The 22,858-nt window shown below is 40.9% G+C and overlaps 1 protein-coding gene across 1 annotated transcript in view; it reads left to right on the top strand.

Moving 5' to 3' along the window:
• DSCAM (DS cell adhesion molecule) overlaps positions 1 to 22,858 on the top strand; it is a 368,029-nt gene that overhangs the window by 317,365 nt on the left and 27,806 nt on the right. Inside the window, exons 24-29 of the mRNA XM_057373994.1 lie at positions 1,164 to 1,262; positions 1,845 to 2,033; positions 2,803 to 3,093; positions 8,042 to 8,218; positions 15,153 to 15,183; positions 20,960 to 21,075. Of these exons, the coding sequence (XP_057229977.1) occupies positions 1,164 to 1,262; positions 1,845 to 2,033; positions 2,803 to 3,093; positions 8,042 to 8,218; positions 15,153 to 15,183; positions 20,960 to 21,075 (903 nt within the window). The remainder of the gene's footprint in view (positions 1 to 1,163; positions 1,263 to 1,844; positions 2,034 to 2,802; positions 3,094 to 8,041; positions 8,219 to 15,152; positions 15,184 to 20,959; positions 21,076 to 22,858) is intronic.

The raw sequence follows: 22,858 nt of genomic DNA, 5'->3' as shown, positions 1-22,858 counted from the left end.
AAATGGTTGATTGTGTCTGTTTCTGAGACTGGAGGCCTCAAGTCACCTTCTTCAAAAAATCCTTGGGCTAAGTGTTGGCAATTGCTTACCCTTCAGGGCTCTAGCAAAGTTTTTTACATCTCTTTAAAGTTTTACCTGACCATTCTTCTCTATTTTAGCAAACACCATTCTCCACAGCCTTCCTGCTTTTTGCATTTGTGGTTCTGGTCATCTCACCTGTGCAAGGGCCAGTTAATGATCCAGACAGAAGTCAAAGTTACCTGTGTTGAGACCCTGGCACAGGGTGCCCAGAGAAGCTGTAGCTGCCCCAGGACCCCTGGCAGTGTCCAAGGCCAGGCTGAATGGGACTTTGAGCCACCTGGGATAGTGGAAGCTGTCTCTGCCCATGGCAGGGGGGTGGAATGAGATGATCTTCAATATCTTTTCCAACCCAAACCATGCTTTGATTCTCCTCCAAAGGAAACTGGGCAGTGGATGGCAGCGGAAACCTTTGTTTTATTCCTGTACTCAGTCAGCAGCTGGTCCTTGGAACTTTGATCTTCTGCACCACAGATTAGGCACAACCATAATGTTTACAGGGAGCAGCARAACTGAAGTGTTTCCAGTCTTTGCTGACAGAGTTGTGAATTCTTTACACCAAAAGCCTCAGTGGTCATGGATCTGCCTCCAGTYACAGACTTACCTGTTATACCTGATTAACTCTCCCAGTGCCACTGGCAGAAGCCCTTGATATGAAGCTTTTTTCATTTTTGTCCTAACAGCCTGCACTGACAGGAATGACTGAGGCACCATTTGCAACTGTGCATCTGTTTCCTGCCACTAAAATTTCATCTTCTCCCTGAAATAGATATAAAAAATAATGAAAATTAATGGCTGGGCAGCTCATGTGCCATAGAGGTCTAATAGGACAGATACAAAAAAAATCAGGGAAAACAAAGGTTAAGAATTGAAAGACAAAATTCCATATAAAATTAAATACAAAAAAATGAGAGCTTGTCTGTTCTTGTCTTAACCAAGGATGTCAGCTAAAGAGACACTTTGACAGAAGTCATTTGCATTTTTTGCAACTCAAAACAGCTATTTGATAAATGGCTGTTAGAAGTGATTAAGATCGTGTCAAATCATTTGATTGCATTTTCTATTTTTAACTATTTCCCATCTAGTTCCACCAGACCAGCCAAGACTCACTGTATCCAAAACCACATCTTCCTCTATCACTCTTTCCTGGATACCTGGAGACAATGGTGGCAGCTCTATCCGAGGTAATGGAATTCAGGTTAATTGCTACTCCTTACTAAATTATCATATGTTGATAGTTTTAGTATACAATTATGAATGGCTCCCCCCCCCAAAAAAAAAAAAAGGGAAAACAACCCAATCTGTATTGCTGTCAACCCTTAATGTGCACCATCATGGTGATAACAGCTTTCAGTAAATTGCATTTTGTCTTTGTGGTGGTTTATTCACACATTGAATCACTCTCTCCCAGCATCCCCTCAGCTGTTATGACAGTTGCTCTATCTGATTTTCCAGACAAGTAATCTCTAACCACTCATTTTAGAGGGTCCAGGTTCATCATCTGGTTGTTGCTGATTGCGGGGATCCTTAGAAATATCCATCCTTTTCTTTTYCCCTCAAAGCTTTCATAAAAAATGTATTTAAGCTGTTGTCGTGAGGCAAAATGCATTGCCTGGTGTCTCTTAGTCAGGGAGGAGCTGAATGTTTCCCAGCACATGGGGTTTTTTTTAGCTTTATTAGTTCTCTGAAATTCCTGCTTGGATTACCTGAAGGATTTGTGTATTTTGTGTGCCTGGCTTACCACTGCCATYGTGCTCTCCCCCCAGGTTATATCCTGCAGTACTCAGAGGATAACAGTGAGCAGTGGGGCAGCTTCCCCATCAGCCCCAGTGAGAGATCCTACAGGCTGGARACCCTGAAATGTGGCACCTGGTACAAGTTCACTCTGACTGCTCAGAACGGCGTGGGGCCAGGACGCATCAGCGAGATCATCGAGGCCAAGACCCTTGGCAAAGGTGGGTTGGTTCCATCCCCCTCACCCTCCCAAAGCTCCTGCATCCTGATGCAGATCTTAGTTTGATGACAAAACAGCCTTGGATAATTTAATATCACTGGCTTTGGAAACATTTCCAGTTCTGTGCATGCTGTGACAGAAGAGGCTGTCGCTATGGGACTTGAAACCCACATGGGCTGATGTTCTGTCCTTATTTCTCTAATAAGTTTTTTCTAAGATGGGTTGGCAGATATTTGGTAAGAGGATGTCTCCACTGCCACAGGATACAGCAATTCCAGCTATTTTATTGCCATGAGGAAATTGTTTCTTCACTTGTAAAAATCCAGGGGTTTATTTTGTCTGGATGTTGAAGGAAGACAGGGAATGTATTTATGTGCAAAGGAAATGGAGCCAATGTCTTATTTCTGCTCCAAGCCAGTATTGCAGGAGCTCTGCAAGCAACATCCACTGAATAGGATAAGTGTCAAAAATAAAGGAAAAGTCTGTGTAAAGTTCTGTGAGGCAAAACTAACATAAATTTTTGGATGGATGTATGGATTTTTTTTCCACATATAGATTTGAAAATCTGGGTTTCTGAGTCTGGCACCAAGTGGGAAAAAAAAAAAAAAAAAAAAAAAAAACATTTAAGAAGGAGGAAGGGGGGAAAGTTGAATATATAGATACTGAGTTTAAGCTAGAAGATTGCCCTGGAAATTATTCTCTTAATTTTGTATTCGAGAGCCTGTTATCTGCAATATGCAAATTGGTTTTTAATACCCCACTGCCTCTAGAGCCCCAGTTTTCCAAGGAGCAGGAGCTCTTTGCCAGCATCAACACCACGCGGGTGAAGCTGAACTTAATCGGCTGGAACGACGGTGGCTGCCCCATCACCTCCTTCACCCTGGAGTACCGACCCTTTGGGACCACAGTCTGGACAACAGCCCAGAGGACATCCCTGTCCAAGTCCTACATCCTGTATGACCTCCAGGAGGCCACCTGGTACGAGCTGCAGATGAGAGTGTGCAACAGTGCTGGCTGTGCAGAGAAACAAGCCAAATTTGCCACACTCAATTATGATGGCAGTGAGTATTTCCTTTTATTTACGCCTCACACACTGTTTTACTCAACTTTCATCTGTGATTTTTTTTTTTTTCCTTTTTGCTCATTTTCCATTTTTTCCCCTCATAAACTTCATTTTGAATCTGTAGCCATGCTGTCACAGARGTTAAAGTGTCAAAGATGTAAAATAGGTCCTGATTTCCTGACAAAAGGCTGCCAGGCAGAAAAGAGGAATTGTTTATTTGTCCTCACTCAGGAACAGCTCCAGCACAAAAGTCAATCAGCCATAAGACACATAACCATAGGACATTAAGAGTCATTAGTTCCAGTGGTTACAGGGGCCTTTCCTGATATTTCACGCATCTTTTCCGTGAAATTTTTGTCTCTCATGGAATTGATTCCTGCAGCTTTCACAGGGGTGTCTGGCCTCATTGCTGTTCCCTGCACTGTCTCTGTGACACAGCCCAAAACCCATTATGGGACACAGCAGGGCAGCCAAGCAGGTTGTCCTCTGGGAAAGCCCCTGGACAGCATCTCCAAGGGCAGAGCAATGGCAGTGCCATTGTCCCCGCTCACACACAGGGGACAGTGCAGCTAACAGCCCTGACAGATGGCCCTGTGTGCCCTGCTGCAGGGCACRGACCATGAGGGAGCTGTGGCATCCTGCCCTTCTGCCAGGGGTTCCTGCCCACCCTGCAAAAGCCAGGACAGGAGGACAAGAGCAAATGTGCCAGTTTGTCACTGGCTCAGCTCAATCCTGCTGGGCTGATGGAGAGGGAATGTGGCACATGTGAGCTCCCGATGGCTCCAGGGTGGGAACGCCGCCTTCCTGGCACAGAGGCAGCGCAGATGGCTCCTGGATTGCTCCAGCATGAATTGCCAGAGCTTTTCTGGACACATCCAGTGTAAAATCGTGCTCTGCTGCCAGGGATGTTGTGCTGGATTGTGCAACCGCTTGGCAACATCTGTGCTGTTAAATTGAGCTACAGGGCTGGCGAGCAAGTTCAAACAGGAGCTGGTGGTTGTGAAAGCATYAAACTGGTTTTGGTTCATAATTCTGTGTTGGTAACACACCTCCAAACAAACCATCACYACCCATGTACAGCTCAGGGCAGAGYAGGGGCCATTCCCAGGCASAATTTTGGGATATGACTTAGGCAGGGTTTAAAGCTCTGCACCTTACACATCCTCTGCTGCCATCCCACTCTTGGTGCTGGGTACTCTGCAGGTTTTGCACATAATTATTCTCACCTTTTGGTGAGAATACATGCCCTCACCTTTTGGAAAAATATCAAAAATATAATTTTTGGWAAGCTGCCACACAGTCCTCATGTTATTTCAGACAGTCTGGAAAATTAGGAGAAAGATCTTGCCTCAGCACCCCAGAGGCCCACAGGAAACCAGGACCCAAGCAGTTACTGCAGAAATGCTGCCAGGTCTTTCCAGGTACATGAAGGATTTCTTTTACCAAGAAGTGTAGCTGCTGTCAATAATAACTCTTTCAAGTATTATGAGTAAATTTCTTGACATTTTACTTAGCCTAYCCTGTTTTGTTTTACAGTATCTTTCTACAAGCAGCACCCAACTTTCTGTTGTTCTGTTATCATGACATTTATTTGATYGGGACAAAATGTCCTAAACCATACCTTAAAATGAGATTATATCAAAATGCAAGCCCACAGACTTAAATTTYCGCTGATAACACTGAAATCAAAACTATTCTTACAGTGATCTGAAACGTTGTCAGGCTCTGCTCTTCGATTGGGTGATGATACTTACCCTGGTTTCACACATTGTGACCTGCACAGCTTTGATTTTTTCATGTTGCTGTATGGCATCTTTAAAAGCGAGAAAATGAAACAGTAAACCATATTTGCAGCATTAAATTTCCTGGGCCACTGCTTCTGGTCAGCTAGAAAATTTCCCATTTGTGATATTGCTGGTTTTGTTTGTGAAGCGTGCTTTGCTGGGACTGTATTGTGCCTTTGAGAGGCAGAGTGAGCTCAAATACTGACCCCGAGGTTATGAGAGAACAGGGATGGAAAAGCAAATTTCTGTTTTCAGATTTTCTAGCTTTGTTACGTTTTACCCAGAACTGAAATTATAAACTGATGATGATSATTATGATTATTAYTATCATTATTATCAGTATTTGATGCAGAAATTTTTGCTTTCATAGACAGGGAATTTTTTTGTTTGCAGAACACACGCCAGTGGAAACTCGTTGGCCAACTCCACTCGTGAGTGCTGTCCCTGCCTGYACCATTGATTCACCCTGTGATGTGAGATTAGCCCCTTCCAGGGGTCACAGCTGCCCTTGGGATAAAGCAGACACAAGGGTAGCCCTTTGAAGATTAGATAATACAGWGTATGAAAGTTCTGCCATGTCAAACGCTAAGAACAAGCTTAGAAGCTTTAGCAGCCTTAAGATAAAGCCTTTGTAAACTTTGCAGAAATCCCAGAGTTACGTGGTTTTGGGTCACTTTGGGCTGCAGGAGCCGATTTCTGTCTGTGGGAGAGTCCTGAGGGATATCATGGCTAAGCATCCTTCCCCTCCGATCTCTCCGCGCTGAATTAGGTCACAAGGTTAATGACAAACCTACGTGCAGCTTTTTGCTCCCTGCTCGTGAGCATTTCAGTGAGGATTTCCAGCTTACAGGTTTGCTGCCCTCCCTGGCCCGTGTTTTTCAGAGGCACGCAATCCATCAGGAGGTATTTTTAGCCTCAGTTGCGGAGCGCTGCAAAGGAGCTTCCCGGCTCGGGGATCAGCTACTCAGCAACCCTGGTATTAAATCAGATCGGCTCTAAACTCTGCTAACTGATCTGACCCATCCAGGGACTCCCTAAAGTGAAGAACGCAGCAAAACTCTCCTCTATTCACAGGACGCGGTGAATTTTGCTGCAGAAAAGGGGAAAAGCGGGTCAGAGATATTCAAATTACAGCTTCTGTGAGGCAACAATCAGGTTAACAAAGGGTGATGGTGAACCGACCTGGAAAACAAAACAAACCCTCCCCCGTTTGTCTGGGACTTTGTCCTGAAAAAAGCTTCTGGCTATTCCACTCCCAGCCAGCACCTAGAATGGCATCAAATGTTGAAATGGGACAGCAGGATTAATTTTTGGTAATTTCTAATGCTAGAAAGCAACAAATGGATAATGGGAAAATTTGCAGTATGATTGTTTAATTAAGCTCTAACTGCCTGTATATAATGTTATGAGGTTTACATCTGTCTTGGAAAACGTACGGATAATGATAAGCACATATCTAAACATTCAGGTTTAAGTCAAATAAAGGCCACTCATCATTTGAYTTTCATCAATTTTTTAAGGAAAGCAAGACATAATTTTAGGTAATCTTGAACCCAACTGTCTTTGTGACTGTAATTCAGGGGAAAATTTGGCCCCTTAGTATTCAGGAGGGTTTAAGARGATTTAGGGACACTTATAAGTATTACCTTTAGGAGCTTAAAGTTCTTTCCATTTCTTTATCTAATAATTTTATTTGACTTTAGAGTAGTGCAAAATCTGCATCTCAGGGCAAGATGAAAATATCCTGCTGTGTGTTCAAGAAATGGAAAATTAGGGAAAAAAAGAAAATTATGGGGAAAAACTGCAAGGGAACATTAGAAAAATATTCCAAATGCAATTGTAAGAAAACAAATTTTCCAAAGTACCTGATTTAGGTTTGGATGGTTGTAGCTTTTCTTTTTTTCTTTGTTCCTTTAGGGAGCTGCTCTTCTCTTTATATGCAGCTCAAATAGCTCTTCTGGAAAAAAAATAAAAGAAAAARAAAAAAAAAAAACAGGACTTAGGATTCTACATTTTTACTGTGGTTATGGCATTCACACTGTACTGCAGCAGATCTCATTTTTTTATTCTGGTACTGTAKGGCACATAATGAGATATAACTATATCACTTAATGCAGCAATTAAAATGTAAAAAAGGATGTGCCTGTTTTTCTCTCTCACCCTCCTTTCCTTTTAGCAAGTAAGTAGCCACTTTTATGTTTCTGTCGCTGGTTAAAATTTAATAGCTTCCAYCCGAAGTCATCACAGTTCACAATACTTACGTGTTTCTACGCATTTCAAGCAAATCTGCATTTTACAGCCTCATTTGTGGTTGCATTCAGCAGTTTAATAGTAATCAGGAAATGAGTGAGAAGCCTTCCATGACTAAACAGYCTTCCACAAAAGGTGCTGCATTCTTCTCACGTCCCTTAGAGGTAAAGAAGGAAAGAATTGAAAAGTTCAAGTATTATATATCACCAGGAAGCCAGGTATATTCAAAATGCAAATATGTCCCAGAATGAGAAAGTGAGCTGCCTGCCAGTAGTTGGTAGATTCATTTCCTCATTTCCCTCTCAAAATTTGATTGTTTCCATCCAGCATTACTCTGCTGTTTTACTGATGAGTATAATGTCAGACAGTYTTTAGCAGATTAGTATCAGGTTGGCTGTCTGAATTTCAGATCACTATCACTGCTGCACCCTCAGGATTGATAGCAGAATGTTTCTGTGCAAGGGATTAATCTGATGTATGTGGCACGAAATGGGCTTTGTCAAACGCAWAGAAAAGCCCAGCAGAAATGTCACAGCAGCGCTGTTCTCCCATAATAAGGAATAACACACATTGGGAGGAATTCCGAGGTCTCTTGCATTTAATAATTTATTTTTTAATAATTTAATAAGACTCCAAATGAATCATAGTATTGGACTGCATAACCAGCATRGTTTTCCTTAATCAATGAATGGAATTCTGGATTTCTGATGATCCCTGAGTCTCTGCAGTCAGCTCCTCATTATCCTGTGCTTGGTTCTGTGTTCATGGCTGTGAGACACACAAATGTACATCCATCCCCAAAAGAAAAATCCTTGTGAATGTTCTGCCTGCAGCTGAAGCAATCAAATGCCTCATTTCCTGAGAACTCAATCTTTTGTTAATAGGCCTCTAATGTCATGACCCTGWTTCCAGGTACAATCCCTCCTCTCATCAAGTCAGTTGTGCAAAGTGAGGAAGGGCTGGCCACCAACGAAGGGCTAAAGATGCTGGTGACCATCTCCTGTATCTTGGTCGGGGTCCTGCTGCTCTTTGTGATGCTGCTSATCGTGAGGAGGAGGAGGAGAGAGCAGAGGCTGAAGAGGCTTCGAGGTAAGAAGGTGTCTATGAAATTTAGCTTTACCTGAATATGGAAACAGGAGTGGGGCTGCTTGTGACCAAACTGTTCAATCCCCAGTTGGAATCATTTTCCTGCAATACAGAACACAAGGTGTGTGTGTTTTCTGTAGAAATTCCTTCGTTTTCATTTTGTCGTAAGTTTCAAAAAAAAGTTATTAATACATTCATTGTTATTATTTTGTATGGGGGAAAAGGAAAATATTTCTCTTTTGTTTGTTTCCCTTTTATTGCTGTTTGTTTCCCTTGTGAATGATCTTCATGACATAAAACCAGATATTTTTTGAAGGATGCAATCAGATCTTCTGAAAAGGAGGGAATTTCAGTTCTCCAGCAGATGTAAACCATGATTCCTGAGTTATGAAAAGAAAGTAGCCACATGTTAGTGGGTTACAAAACACAAGCAGATATTCTGAGATTTGTTACCACATTTTTTCTCATGGTTTTCTTTAATAGACTTACACAACACTTTATTGTTCACTGACCTTTCATTGTCACTGATCTGTCTTTTCCTCTAATCCTTATTCAAATTCAGTTGTTTGTTATGTGAATAAGATTTAGATCTGTGAATTCATTCAGCTTTATCAACCTTCCAGTAAAACACCCTGGCTGAGCCACAGCCAAGTTTTTGACTCTTGCGTTCTGCTACTGCTGTCCTGTAGCTTTTGCACTGACACACTACAGCAGAACCTTCCCTGAAGGTATTTGGGAAAAAAAAAAACTTTCAAATCCAAACCTGAATTAATAGTAAAACAATTGATCACCCACAAAAATARGCCAAATCATTTCCAGGAGCCACCAAATGTTTTTGTTATTTGTATTTTAACCAAAATATGACCATGGTATCTATTTAAACCAGATCCAGTCCTGTATGTTCTTTCTGACCTTCCTAATCATCTCTCTTTCGGGTCTAATTTTGTCCTTTGTAACAATATTTTGGAGGGTTTTGTTTTAGAAAAAGACAAAGGGTATGGGTGAATTCATATATTAAAGAGGACAACCAACCTTATGGTTTTGTAYACAGCCCTGCAAATCAGGGCATCTGGATGCTTTAGCTCGTATTTTCTTCAAAATCTTATAAGCTGTTTACCTCTGTGCAGTTTTGGGTTTGTTTTTTTTTTTTTAATTTAAAAATGTGGGAAAGAAAAAGAAAGTGTTATCTTTTTTTTTTTTTTTTTTTTTAATTTAAAAATGTGGGAAAGAAAAAGAAAGTGTTATCTTCTTAGAAATCCTGTAGAATTCCATGCAGTAATGAGCAGGACATTTTGAGCCCTTTGGCTCTAGAAATTGATGTCTGTGCACATTATTTTTTCATGGTTAATTTACAAGTATTCATAGATTCTTGAGTTACAGTCCCTCAAGGAGGGCTGATCATCACTGGCCAGGATGGCTTTTGCATAACATGAGATTTCTCAGAATTATTTCCTCTCAGAAGAGCGGAATTTAGAAAAAATGTCAGAGATTCACTTAAATATAGGCAGTGGGAAAGATTTTATCAGTASTTTTGATAAAAGTACTGAGTATTTAACTACCATTTCTGTAAAAGTTGTGTCTCACTTATCAGAATTTGTCAAGCTACAGCTCCACGTTCCATCTGGTCCTGTTTTGCTTCTGTACAGGGACAGAAGTTCTTTTCTGTATCATTTTCAGTCTCTGAGGATATCCTTTCCACATGGTGGTAACCAAGTCATTTCTTAATGTTTTAATTGCCAAATGAAACAGATTAATATATTTTAATTTTCCTCTGTAGTTTTCCCATATTTACATGCTTAACATTTTATCCATTGAGATCATTTGCCAGTTCTCTGATTGCAATGCAATGGAAAATCATTCCCCATTGGGCAGCCCTGGTTTGTGTTCCTGATAGATGACCTGATTTTCTTGATGATCTGGCATTTTCTTTATATTTCACCTACCAAATTCTTGTGTCATTTTCAAACTTTTACCAGATGTTATTTCATTTGCTCCAAACCACTGATATGTGTCCCACAGTGCATGATGACAAAAAATAATAATCAATGATTCTCTGCTTAAAATTGGAGTCTGAACATGTTGAAATCCATGTGAAATGGCTGTTGTGTTAATTTTTGCATCATGCTACTTTCTCCTAAAATACTTTGATGTACCAAAACTTTGCTCTAGAGATATATAAATGTAATATTTTAATGTTGCTTAACCATATCACAGTGAGAGGTTTTTCCAATGTCATCAATTCTCAGCAAATTTTAATCTCATTTAAAAAATCCACTTTGTTTGACATGGCTGCTTGACCACAAGTCTGTATTCACTGGCCTCAATTATCCTTTTAATTCATTTCATTAAGCTTCATCCATTTTTTTTTTTATTATTTTGTTCATTGCCGAGATCTGATTGATAGGACTTCAGTAATTAAGAATTTTTCTTTGCTCATTCTTTTTGAAGACTCTTAGACATTTTCTGCTCTTCTAGCAGTTGCTTCATGGTCTTAAAAATTCCTGACGTTAAGTATTGCTGTTCCAGAGAACTCCTTGCTGATTTTTCTAAAACAAATGTGTGCAAGTTTTTCTGATCGCCTAACTAAAAAAAAAGTTTTGCTCTAGTAATTGATGTGATTAACTTTCAGATAATTTTTGAAATTGAAATATCACATTATCACTAGGTCTGCATGACCTGGTGGGGTTTCTTTGAGGCATAATATTAATTTTTCCTAAATCATGATTCCTCTACCAACTTTCCTCTAGTCTACATCAGAAAGAATAATCTCCACGGTGGGACTTTCTAAAAGGATTTAAGCAAGTTGCAGGACCTCCAAAAAGGATTTATTCAAGCTGCAGCTGTAACTCTTGCTTCTGTGGCTGCAGATGTGGGGGTTTTTGAGCTTGTTTGACAAAGAGGAGTGGGAATTGCAGGTTTATTTGCAGCGTGCTCTGCATGCAGACATTCTACCCCTTCTGATTGACACTGGGTTTGTGTTTGCATTTCTGCTGGCATAAGAAGAGCACCCTCTCCATTCTTGATCCTTTTAATTCCATGTCTGGCATGCAGGGACAGGGAAGCCTTTTCCTTCCTCCTTTGTAAAGAAAACAGAGTTTTCAGCAAAATCCCCATTTCTGCCCCGTTTAGTTGTTCCACCAGCCAGGTCACWAGAAAAGGTCAATTGGCTGCTGGAGTTCATGCAGCCATTCAGGAGGTCAGCAGATATTCTCAAAGAGAAGCCTGATGGCTTAATGCTCCTTCYCATGACCATTAACCCAGCTCTGCTGCTCCTGTAATAGTTTTGCCTTTGTTTTTAAATCCAATTCACCTTAACACAAGCAGAAAGGATTAGCACGGTGTGATAGTTCAGGAGTGGCAAGGTGCAATTTAAAACTCTATCACTGTCCCTGATTTCCCAGGGGGCAAACCCAAATGCATTAAGAAATTTCAAAGTGGCTGCCCCAGCAAAGAAAAGTGATGGCTGTGGCTTTTTCACTGAAGTGATGCTTGGCTGGAGAAAGATCATCCCCTTCCCTCTGTCATCTTTGTCCCCTCCCCAAACCCTGTTTTCACCACCTGAAAGCTGGGAGGTGATAGGATACTGCCATTTTAGGAATTCTTCTCAGTTTGCTGATCAAAAGGATAATGGAGGAAATGCACAATAAAATCTCTGGTCGTAGGTTTGTGACAATAATGTTTCTCCTGAAGCTAATGATTTGGACACACTGTTGTCATAGTGGGGTCCCCAGCACAGGAAGGACATGGAGCTGCTGGAGAGAGCCCAGAGSAGGCAGCAGGATGGTCAGAGGGATGGAGCAGCTGTGCTGGGAGGAAAGGCTGGGAGAGCTGGGATTGTTCAGCCTGGACAGGAGAAGCTTTGGGCTGAGCTCATTGTGGCCTTGCAGGGCCTGAAGGAGCCCACAGGAACCATGGAGAGAGACAATTTGCAAGGGCTGCAGGGACAGGAGCCAGGGAATGGCTTCCCAGTGCCAGAGGGCAGGGCCAGATGGGATATTGGGCAGGAATTGTTCCCTGGGAGGGTGGGCAGGCCCTGGCACAGGGTGCCCAGAGAAGCTGTGGCTGCCCCTGGATCCCTTTGAGTGCCCAAGGCCAGGCTGGACATTGGGGCTGGGAGCAGCCTGGGACAGTGGGAGGTGTCCCTGCCATGGCAGGGGTGGCACTGCATGAGCTTTAAAGTTCCTTCCATCCAAAACCCTTCTATGATTCTGTGATATTCTGCTATATTTAGGCTTCTGGGTTTTGCTTTGAACACAAAAGAGCCCGTATCTTCTTACACCTTTATTTTGGTCCTGTCCCACACCAGCCTTGTGCCCATCACCAACTCCAGCAATGCTGCTCACCATTTGAACAATCTGCTTGGATAATTGGCAAATCTAAACTCAGCTGACAGAGCTTTTCCTTTCAGTTCTTCCTCGTYCAGCTTTTGGCACATGACATGATCTTGCTGATGCTTCCTGTTATTTCTGACTGAAGATGCACAATCTCCTGTGTATCTCTTTGACCAAGAATTAACAGATGTTAATGAGCACATATATGCCACGTACATGAAATGGTGTGATTTTTTTCCAGATGCATCATGGAAATAATCTATATGCTSGGCAGCACCTGAGAACACGTGAGGGTGGTTGTTTGCCATTTAAACCTGATTTAAAAAATACTAAAAGCGAACTGAAGTACATTGTAATAATGTTTGATTTTTCCCCTTCAGTTTTTTTTGACATGTGAATTCCTTGCACAAGTAGCTGTAAACTTCACTTTGGGGGGCAGCAACTGCTTCACAAAAACTGCTGGCTGAATGAAGACAATATTTGCATATTAAGGCACCCTGATTATGTGTGCCAGAGGGAGAATGTGTGCACAGTGTCTTCATGATTCTRGTGCTGCTAGAATAGCAAAAAACATCATAAAATTTGCTGGGAAAAAAAAAAAACATTACTTGCAACCAGTGTCATTATTATTATTTTGTTGGGTTGGTTTAGCTCTTTTGTATTCTTCAACACAACTCCATCCATTCCTAGGTTTTTAGAAGTCAGAAAAAACAAAACTCATTTGGGAGCAGCAGTGTTGGTCTTTTGGTTTATGACTGATGACAAAGATATTGCCATCTACTATGTAGTACCACTTACAAGTGTTAATGGCAAAAGCAATCTCATTCCAAGTGAAAAATTGGAATTCTGAGTGCCTAAATGGAGCACTGTTTGCTTTAGATGAGACACCTCAGATGAACCATCCTTCCCTCCCCCAGGAATCTACCATGCTTTGTGCTGGAGAGGGATAGAGGAAATATATTTAAAAATAAAGGAGTGGAGCAAACAGACCTAGAGGAAATACAGAATTCCAGCTTCTCCTGTGGTAGATGAGGAATAAAGCTTAAGAGAGGCAGTGTGTCAGGGAAACAGGGCATAGAAAAGGGATAAAGGGGGTTTTACTGAGGTATTTTCATGAATAAAAAGAGCCCTCTGACCATTGCTTTTAAAAATCATTATGGCACAAGCTAGGGAGGTGTGTTAAGACAGTGGTTTTTTCCACCTGCATCCTTGGAATTCTAAAGGCAGGATATTTAATAGGATCACAAGTAAGGAAATTGTTGTAGGTGTTGGAGATCAAGAGGTGGTTGAGGAATAAGGAAGGTGGGATGAAGGAAACAAAGGCAAATCCAGTAAACGTCTTTTTACAGTGCTGGTAGATTTACAAGAAGCAGGTAAMAGAAGTAATGTAAACTTTCCTACAAGAGAGTAGTTTGAAGACCCAGAACTTGGAATGGTTTTCTTCTCAGATTTGCCTCACTTGGTTGCACAAAAGGCTGCTTTGTTGCTGTGTGATAAACTTAAGGACTCGGCAGTCAGCATTTCAAGTGAGTTTGTCTCACAGCAGATTGCAGGAGAACAAAGCAGAGCTGCCTGTTTTTGCCAGATGATACTGCAGAAATTGCGTTGTGTTGATAAAATTTTACAGAAGCCTACCTGAAAAACCAAATTTGAGCTGCATCTTCTGAACTGATAAGCATTGAAATAATTATAGCCCCAAAGGATTTTCTGCTAATAATAGCAGCAGTGACAAGARCAGGAGGGAGATTTTTCCTTCAGCAGTGTCTCATTTTGCAGGGCTGATTAACATGGTAATAAACCATCCTCCGTTTGGTGTGTAGACCATACTCTGAAGACTCAGCAGTAGTTTTGAATTATTGTTAGTGGGAAAATATTTGTATTTGAGTGAAAGCAAACAAGTTTGTGCCRGGGGAGGTTCAGGTYGGACATCAGCAGGAATTTCTTCCTGGAAAGGGTGGTCAAACATTGGCAGGGGCTGCTCAGGAAAGTTTGGAGATCCTATCCCTGGAGGTGCCCAAGGAATAACTGGAAGTGGTGGTGGTGACAAGGTAGAGATCAGTAAAAAATTGGATTCTTSGAGGCCTTTTCCAGCCTCAGTGATTCTGTGATTCTAAACTGACTCCKTGGAGACCTCCCTTGCTCAGATCTCCGTGCAATTGCATTTGCTTTGGAAATGACAGKTTGACAACTGCTCATCCAAGCTGGCTTTGCCTCCTGCCCAGAGATGGATATCAAAATTCACATCTCCTTGCTTTTTCTTCTTACCTCACCTGTCCATTTGCTACCCATGGCGCTAAGGAACTGAGATCCCCATTATTTGTTAAATTGTTCCTATTTCTAATATTTTCATATAGTTTTTTTCTAATTAAGCCAATGGTAACTTGTATTTTTCAAATTTTCTTTGGTGTTACTAAGGAACTGAATTGGGCTGTTGGGGCAGAAATGCAAATCATCAAAAGCAGGGACTTTGAGACACTCTTTTAATCTTGCCACTGCTCTGAAAATCAACCATGGTCTTGAATACAGCTGATACAAATCTTTTCCTAATTAATGCACCTATCAAATAGATTCTCATTTCTGATAACATTTCTTCTATTCTCTTCTAGATGCAAAGAGTTTGGCTGAAATGCTTATGAGGTAAGAACAGATTTTTTTTTTTTTTAATTGAAAATATCTGTCAGCCATAGCTTCATATTTACAAAATTATTGCAGGGACAAAAGGATAAGTAAACTTTCCATTCCTATACCTTTTTCTAAAACATACCATTGGTTTTTTTCTGTTAAGAACTGTGATGCATTGATGGTCAGACATGGGAGAAACAAAGCAGTTTGTGGACAGTGTGAGGGGATACAATGATAAAAAATCTGATAACTTGTGTTAATAGATTAAATCATAGAAGCTGTGTAGGTCCGTTTGGACATTTTCCCTACTCTGAAAAACTTTTCCATAATATCTATCAAAGTAATTGCTCTTCAGAGATCATCTGATTAAAGGCAATAAATTTCTGTCTGTGAATCTCTAAACTTTGCAGCTCTGTTTATGTAATTCACTATTGTTAGCTGCTTATACCCAAAGGTATAAAAGAGCAGGTAAATCCATTTATTATTTTTCACTTCTGTTCCATCAGCTCAGCATTCAGAAATCTAATTCAGTTGTTGAATTGCATYATAATAACTATTCTGGCACCACAATTCTTTCAAAGATGGAAATTTCATATCTTCAATGTTTATTGTTTTGTCTGGGGAAAATACTGAACTTTAGAACCGCTGCATATATTCGAAACCGGGTTCGCCAAGGGATTATTTTTGAGTTCAAATGAATTTTGGGTTGCTAGAAAATACTTTTTATATTCAAGCAACAAATTTGAGAATGTCACAGACATTTTACCACATGAACCGTGCTGTAAACTTCCTCACCCGTGATAAACTTCACTTCAATTGTGTAAATACACTCAGCAAAGGCATGGTGACAGATGGGTTAGGTGTAAATTCAGCTCTGTGCCRTCAAGTCTGCAGCTCTGTCTGAATGAGCCCAGTGATGCTAACAGGACTGGTCGTGCAGGCCGGGTCATCCCCTCCCTGCCTGCCCGTGGCAGCGAATTGTGGATTCAGCAGCTTCAGCAGTTTGCCCTGGTGGGTTTTGGTGGCCCAGAAGACAGCACAGATTAGCACACACAGCAAGTCTGTTCCCTGAAGAAACCTAGCCGGGACTGACTGAATGGATGGAGAAATGCAGTGCCATGACAATCACTCAGAACCCCTCTGCAAAGCTGGTAACACTGTGCCCTAATGCTGGCTGCTCCACAAATCCTTTCACCACTTYTGCAAGGCCTCGCAGACTCTCCCTCCTCTGGCACTTAGAACACTTCACCAAACTTCCAGCAGAAGTGCCCAGATTTTACCCMTTTTCCCCTCTGCTGATGGTTACCAAATAAAAGAACTTTTGCCCTCCCTACCTGATGTACTCAGRGAGCAGCCAGATCCSTTCTCAGTCTTTAGTTCAGAGCTGTTTTTCAAGGTAACTCACCTGCCATCATTTCATTTTGCTTTTCCTGCCACCAGCATTGAATCATGATCATCAAGCCAGATCCTTTCATCTCAGTTATTAACAGATAAACTTGGTTTTATTAAATAGGCATATTTTATATTTCTTCTCTAAAAGTTTGAACAAAGGTAAATGACTGTTAAATCAGAGCTTCAGAGGGAGTAGGAGATATAAACTTACATTTACAGACACAGCAGAGCTTGGAACTCTCATTTGTGACAAATCTTTGAAATACCCGTAACCAAAACCTAAGCTACCCACAATCACCAGATGTTCCTGAAGATGTGAATAATCARATGACCAAAGGATACAAAGCCCTCTCCAAAGCAACAGTCACGTGTCATAAAGCCCTTTTTATCTTCTGGATTTTACCAAAATCTGYTGTGAGAAATATATTAAGAAAGGGAGCATTTGGGGAGAGGGCAAAAAAGATGATTCTCTGCTTGGCTGGAAGGTGTGAGGCATGGAGAGAGCTTTGTGTATCTTTCCCTTTGAGGAGATTTTCATGAGTATGTGCAAAGAGGATTAAAAATGGAGCTTTAGTCTTTGCCTTGAGAGTCGCCAGCTTTGGCTGTGTAAGTCAAATGTCTGTGGAGCAGGATAAGTCAGCAGTTTAATGGGAGCTGCACAACTCATTGTTGATACCTTAAACTCACAAATAAAAATCCCTGCTGCTGGATAATCACAGATTTTTAATGTTTTGGTTTTTTGTTCTTTGGGTTTTTTTTTTCTGGGGTGAAAGCATCAGTCCAGCCACCCTCTTTGTAACTGTTCACTGTGAATCAGTTTAGCAATTCACTGAATTTTTAAATTTTGAACACATGGGGGAGAATCTGTTATCCCCAAATACTCTGATTATGTACAAGATTTAGTTTCTTATGTTTTTACAGCGAACTATGAGCTCTTTCAAAATGCCATGTACAATGTGCTTCCTCTRGAAAAGGCCCTTTTATCCACAGACTGTGCATAAAATCTTCTTTCAATCAGACCCAAAGGCCCATGTGCCCAAGTACCTGTTYAAAATAGTGGCAAAAGGAGATGCTTCAGTACAATAAAAGGATACAGCAAAATACTGAGAGRGCTGGGGTTRTTCAGCATGGGGAAATCTTTGGGGAGATCTCATTGAGGCATTCCAGCATCTGACAGGGGTTTAGGAAAAGGAGAGGGATTTTTAATGTGGGCAGTGACAGGACCAGGGGCAATGGTTTTAAACTGAAATAGGGCAGGTTAAATTAAATTTTAGGAATAAATTCTTCATTCAGAGGGCAGTGAGACACTGGCACAGATTTTCCAGAGAGGCTGTGGACTTCCCATTCCTGGAAATGTTCAAGGCCAGGCTTCATAGGCTTGGAGCAACCTGGGATTTTGGAAGGTGTCCCTGCTCAAGGGATTTGAAACAAAAGTATCTTTACGTTTTTTTTCCAACCCAAGACATGATTCTGTGATTCTGTGATTCTGTGATTCTGTGACTCAGTTTCCTGACAGACTCCCAGTCCCTAACACTCAGAGATTCTTTGAACCAGAGGGAATTAATTCTCTTATACCCAGATCCTTACAAGGTCTGACAAGTAAAGAAAAGCACATGCTTATGTTTGGGAATGCTATGTCTATAAATATAGAAAAATAAAGGTAGATACATTTTATCCCTTTAGAGAATTAATCTTTGGACTCCTSATCCACCAGACCATTAAAATAGTTTTGCCTGAATTTAGGTTAGAAAATACTTCACCAAACTTCAAAACTGAAACCTTAAAACTCTTTGCCTCGTTTCCAAGCCCTAGAGGCACTTCATTGCTGTTGGCACTTTAGGTTTTTATAACTTTAAATCTGAGCTACTGTGGTCTGTGGGAAAGAATTCAAAATTCCCCGATCCAGAATGAGACAGCATCCTAATCAGCACCAACCCTCTTGCTCCTGCCAGTTGCCTGGGCTGTGTTTGGACACYCCATGTCACTGTAGTGCTGTGTGCAGGGGAATTAATTAGATCAGCAAGGAGGAGGAGAGACAGCCCACAAATGGAATGACTCTCAAACAGAGCAGGGAATATTCCTGAATATAGAAATGGGTTCCAGCTCTGGCTTGAAAGGCCTTCCATGTGTTTTGCRTAAAACTGTCCCCAGAGTCAAGACTGGGATTGGGAATTCTCTCTTGTCAGGCGAGCGGWAAAACTGCAGATCTGGGGAAAACTGTCCTCCTGTTCCCTGTGGTCTAAACAATACTTTCTGTGCTGGCTGAGTGCTTTGTAATAATGGAAATTTAGAGCATTCATCCTGCTGAAGAGGCTCTAACTCTGGGTTTCTGGGATCTTCATTCTCTGAGAAGGAGTCTGACTCCATCCCTTTGTCTCCTGCATTCCTAGTGAGTGCATTTAYTAGACTGAGTGATGTACTGCACAGATTTTATATGTATCTGACTCTGTGTATCCTATAATTACTGGATTATTGAAATTGGACATAAAAAAGTCCCTCTCCTACCTTAAACTGAAAGAGGGCAGGTTTAGATTAAACATTAGGAAGAAATTCTTTACTCAGAGGGCAGGGAGGGACYGGAACAGGTGCATTTTTGGACATGTGTCCATTTGGACAGGTGTCCATTTTTGGATATGCCCAAAGTAGTCCATCTTTTCAAGGGCCTGTATCCAAGCATATTTGGCATGCAGATAAAATATTATTCTTTGATTCTTATTACATTTCAACAGCTTGAGTGGGAACCAACAGCAGAGTGGCATCTATTTCATGCAGAGAATTGGAGAACACCAGTGAGGATTTTATCTGCATTTGACAATGCTAAATTTCTTTGAACATTTCTGTGCTTAGTAAGACCCTGTGATTACCATTCYCCAATTCTTCTATATGGAGAAAATCTGGAAGCCCTTTGGTGCCTCTCCTGACATTTTGCTTCCATGATGATTAAATGAGGAACCAGTTGTGGCCTGTTTGAATGCATTTCAGCTGTCTGTGTGTATGTGGTGGGAACAGCACCATCTAATCATCCATGGGAAGGCAGAGACATTAAATTTGGGATTTATAGGTGRTGTTAATGCTGGGGATCACAAGATCTGGGAAAGCCAGGAGGCGAGAATCAGCCAGAGAGGTTCACCCATGTGCCTTGTGCATCTCACCCTTGGGTTTGGAGCAGAACCACTGACCATGTGACTAAAAAATTCCTCCTAAAAAGGACTCCAGGAGAACCTCCAAACTGGAGGCAATCAGCAGGAAGTTAACAACAATTTCTTGGAGATGTGGGCTCATCCCCACGTGAATTAATCTGCTGTGCTCGGGGAAGAGCCAAGCTTATCACCCAGAGCTTTAGCAGCCYTCTGCTGATTCCATTAACAGCAATAATTCACTGCCAGTGCAGAATTAAACCGAGTGATCTGCAGCTGTTTTACACCAGAAAATGAGCCTCCACTCGGATCTTACAGCTCTTTGAAGCCTGAGCACTTGGATCACRCTACTGCCTGATTTGTCTCAACTCTCCTCAGCCTCCCTGCGTGAAGTATTTGCAAATATTTCATTTCATCCAAAGAGTAATTACATCTAAAAGGGCAAAGTGTTTCTGGGCTCTCAGTGCAATCTGAAGGTTTCTTGGTGCAAGCTCTGTGCTGGAAATGACTGTAGCACTCAGTTTTACTATCCATTTTCATTTGCTTTTGGTAGACAGCTCATTTAAGRAGTCATTTTCTGGTACACAAACTTCAAAATGAAATTGTTTCAATTTGCATGATGATAGAATAATTGGTTTATGTGCTTTTTTAGATTATTGCATCAATCAATTAGACATAATCCACGAATGTAAACAAGATTTGCAATTTTTGTCTCAGAACATCAATGGGACTAAAACCTTTATTTATTTTATGCAATCTATTAATAGCATGCCTAGTTATTAATTTGCTTTTTCATTTATCAGTCGAAGTGATATTTGGAACTTAGCTAATTAAAAATAATGAAAATAATAAAAAAAACAATTAGAAATCACTCAAGACATAATTTTTCCTACCAACCTGTTTGATCAGCTGCGTACCACTTTACTCAGACTCAGGAGTTAAAGAAAAGGTTCATCTTTCAGAGTGTTTTTACTAATTTCATTATGACACTTGTAGAMAACGGCGTGAAATTTTCCGATTCATGCTGATAGAGGACAGACCACATCCCTCCACACTGTGCATTCACCTAATGCCTTGCTACGTGAAATAAATTAACACCATGCACTTGTTCTGAAGAGGGAAAAATCAGATTTATGAGTGTTTTTTTGCTGATTATGGCTAAATTGTTTTTGTTCGAGCTGGACAGGTTGACAATGAGGAAGTTTGCAAATATCTTTTCATTTAGGCTGGGTGTTAATGTGTTCACTTCTCTCTGTTTTCAGCAAGAACACCAGGACATCAGACACACTTAATAAGCAGCAGCAAACACTGAGGATGCACATAGACATTCCCAGAGCTCAGCTGCTGATTGAGGAGCGGGACACGATGGAGACCATTGGTAAATTTGAGCTTTTTTTCCCTGGTTAATGTAACAGGCTCTTTTAGGTGGAATTCCTTTATTCTGCACCATTTCCTCACTGCACACATCAAGAAAAAGAGAGCTACAAAGTAATTTGAAAACTTTTCTTTTCCTCCCCTTTGAGTCATTTCCCACTAAAAGTAATATGAGTGTAGGATTTAAAATAGTGGAGGACATTAGGAGAATGAAAMTGTTGGAAAGAGTTTCTTGAAGAAAATGTAATTGAAGACTAGCAGTTTTATGATTTTCATTCTGATTTCTCATTTGGCTCTGACTAGGCAGTTGGATCACTGACATTACCTAAAAGGAAAATGAAATTCTGAAACTGCACTCTCAATATTTGAAGATTTGCTACAGCCAACTTCTAGAACTTGCATGTTGCATATTGTATCCACCTGTTCATAGCACATGATATTTCAACATTTTGATCTGTTTTCAGTTTCTGTGTATCCAYGCAAATTTCAAATCTAAACTGTTTGATGCAACAGAAAACAAGATTTTTCATGAGTCTGGCACTTAGCTGAAGTGTCACAAGAAATAGAATTGTTTGGTGTTGGGTTTTTTTTTCCCCTAAATATTTTAAAGATTCTGGAAACCCAGAATAGCAATGTGTTATGGCTTTATGAGCACACACCGTGGCAAGACAMTCTTGACTTGTTAGACTTCTAACCTCACTTTTTTGGATAAAAATCTGTGTAAAAAGAAGCTTTTGATGGTTGATAATGTAACAGCACCCCAGGGATGGTGCAGCCAGAGAGGAAATTCATCAAGCTGAGAGCAGCATCTCTGCCTCTCCTGTCCATTCCTATTCTAGGTTTGAAAAGGACACCTACACCTCACCTAATCACAGACTTTTTAAAATCATTATTTGAGCTTCCCAAAGTCTTTCCTTATGCCAGGCTCCATCCTAAAGAGAGCTTTAACTGGTGAGTGGCAGCTGCTGAGCAGTGGGGGGGTTACAGTGAAAATACTCTTAGAGCCTGAAGTGCAGCAATGCGATCAGGGCCTTGGTAAGAGCAGCTTTCCACCCAGAATAAGCAGGGATTTTGGCAGTGCTTGACAGAGTTTGCTGCCAAGAGGCTTTATTCCCAACCTGGATAAGAGCTCATCTTTTGCCAGAGACAGAGTGATTCGATTCCTAATGTTATGCTATTTATAGCCTTCTTTGGGTAAAAAATGCCAGTTATGTTATTGTGCAGAACTRTTTGCCCTAATGGTGTCTTGTCACGTTAAAACAAAACAAAACAAAACAAAAACCAGGAATGCTTAAAAAAAATGGATCAACCTCTGCTGACTAGTAAAGGCCCAGAATACMCTGCTGCTGCCAGTCCCCTCAGAACACATTACAAAGCTATACAGCACAGCAGGAAATCCTTGTGGCATTTATTGCAATTCTGAATGGAAAAAAGGACTGTAAAGGACGCAAAAGAACGTCTGATAGCACACCAAATAGTTGTTCTGCAAGCACAAAAGCAGTGAAAGATTCATTGCTATTAAACCATCCATGATCAAGTGGATCAGATTCCTCCTTGGGCCAAAAAGTTGCAATGCAGAGATCACAACTAAAAWAAAWAAAAAWWAAAAAAAAAAAGAAGCAAGTGCTGTCAGTGAAGGTCAGTGAAGAAATTTGGTGAATATGTCCTACCCCACAGAGAAATAGAAGTAGAACCACACTGCAGTAAGGTTAGTACTCACCTTTTTCTTCCTTCCCAAGATCAGGGAATTGTTAACCTCACACTTTCCTTTGAAGATGCAGATAAAC

Source organism: Malurus melanocephalus, unplaced genomic scaffold (assembly GCF_030028575.1).
Source record: "Malurus melanocephalus ecotype Western Australia unplaced genomic scaffold, MMel_1.1 scaffold_212, whole genome shotgun sequence".
NCBI lineage: Eukaryota > Metazoa > Chordata > Aves > Passeriformes > Maluridae > Malurus > Malurus melanocephalus.
This window is presented reverse-complemented; position numbering and strand designations above follow the sequence as displayed.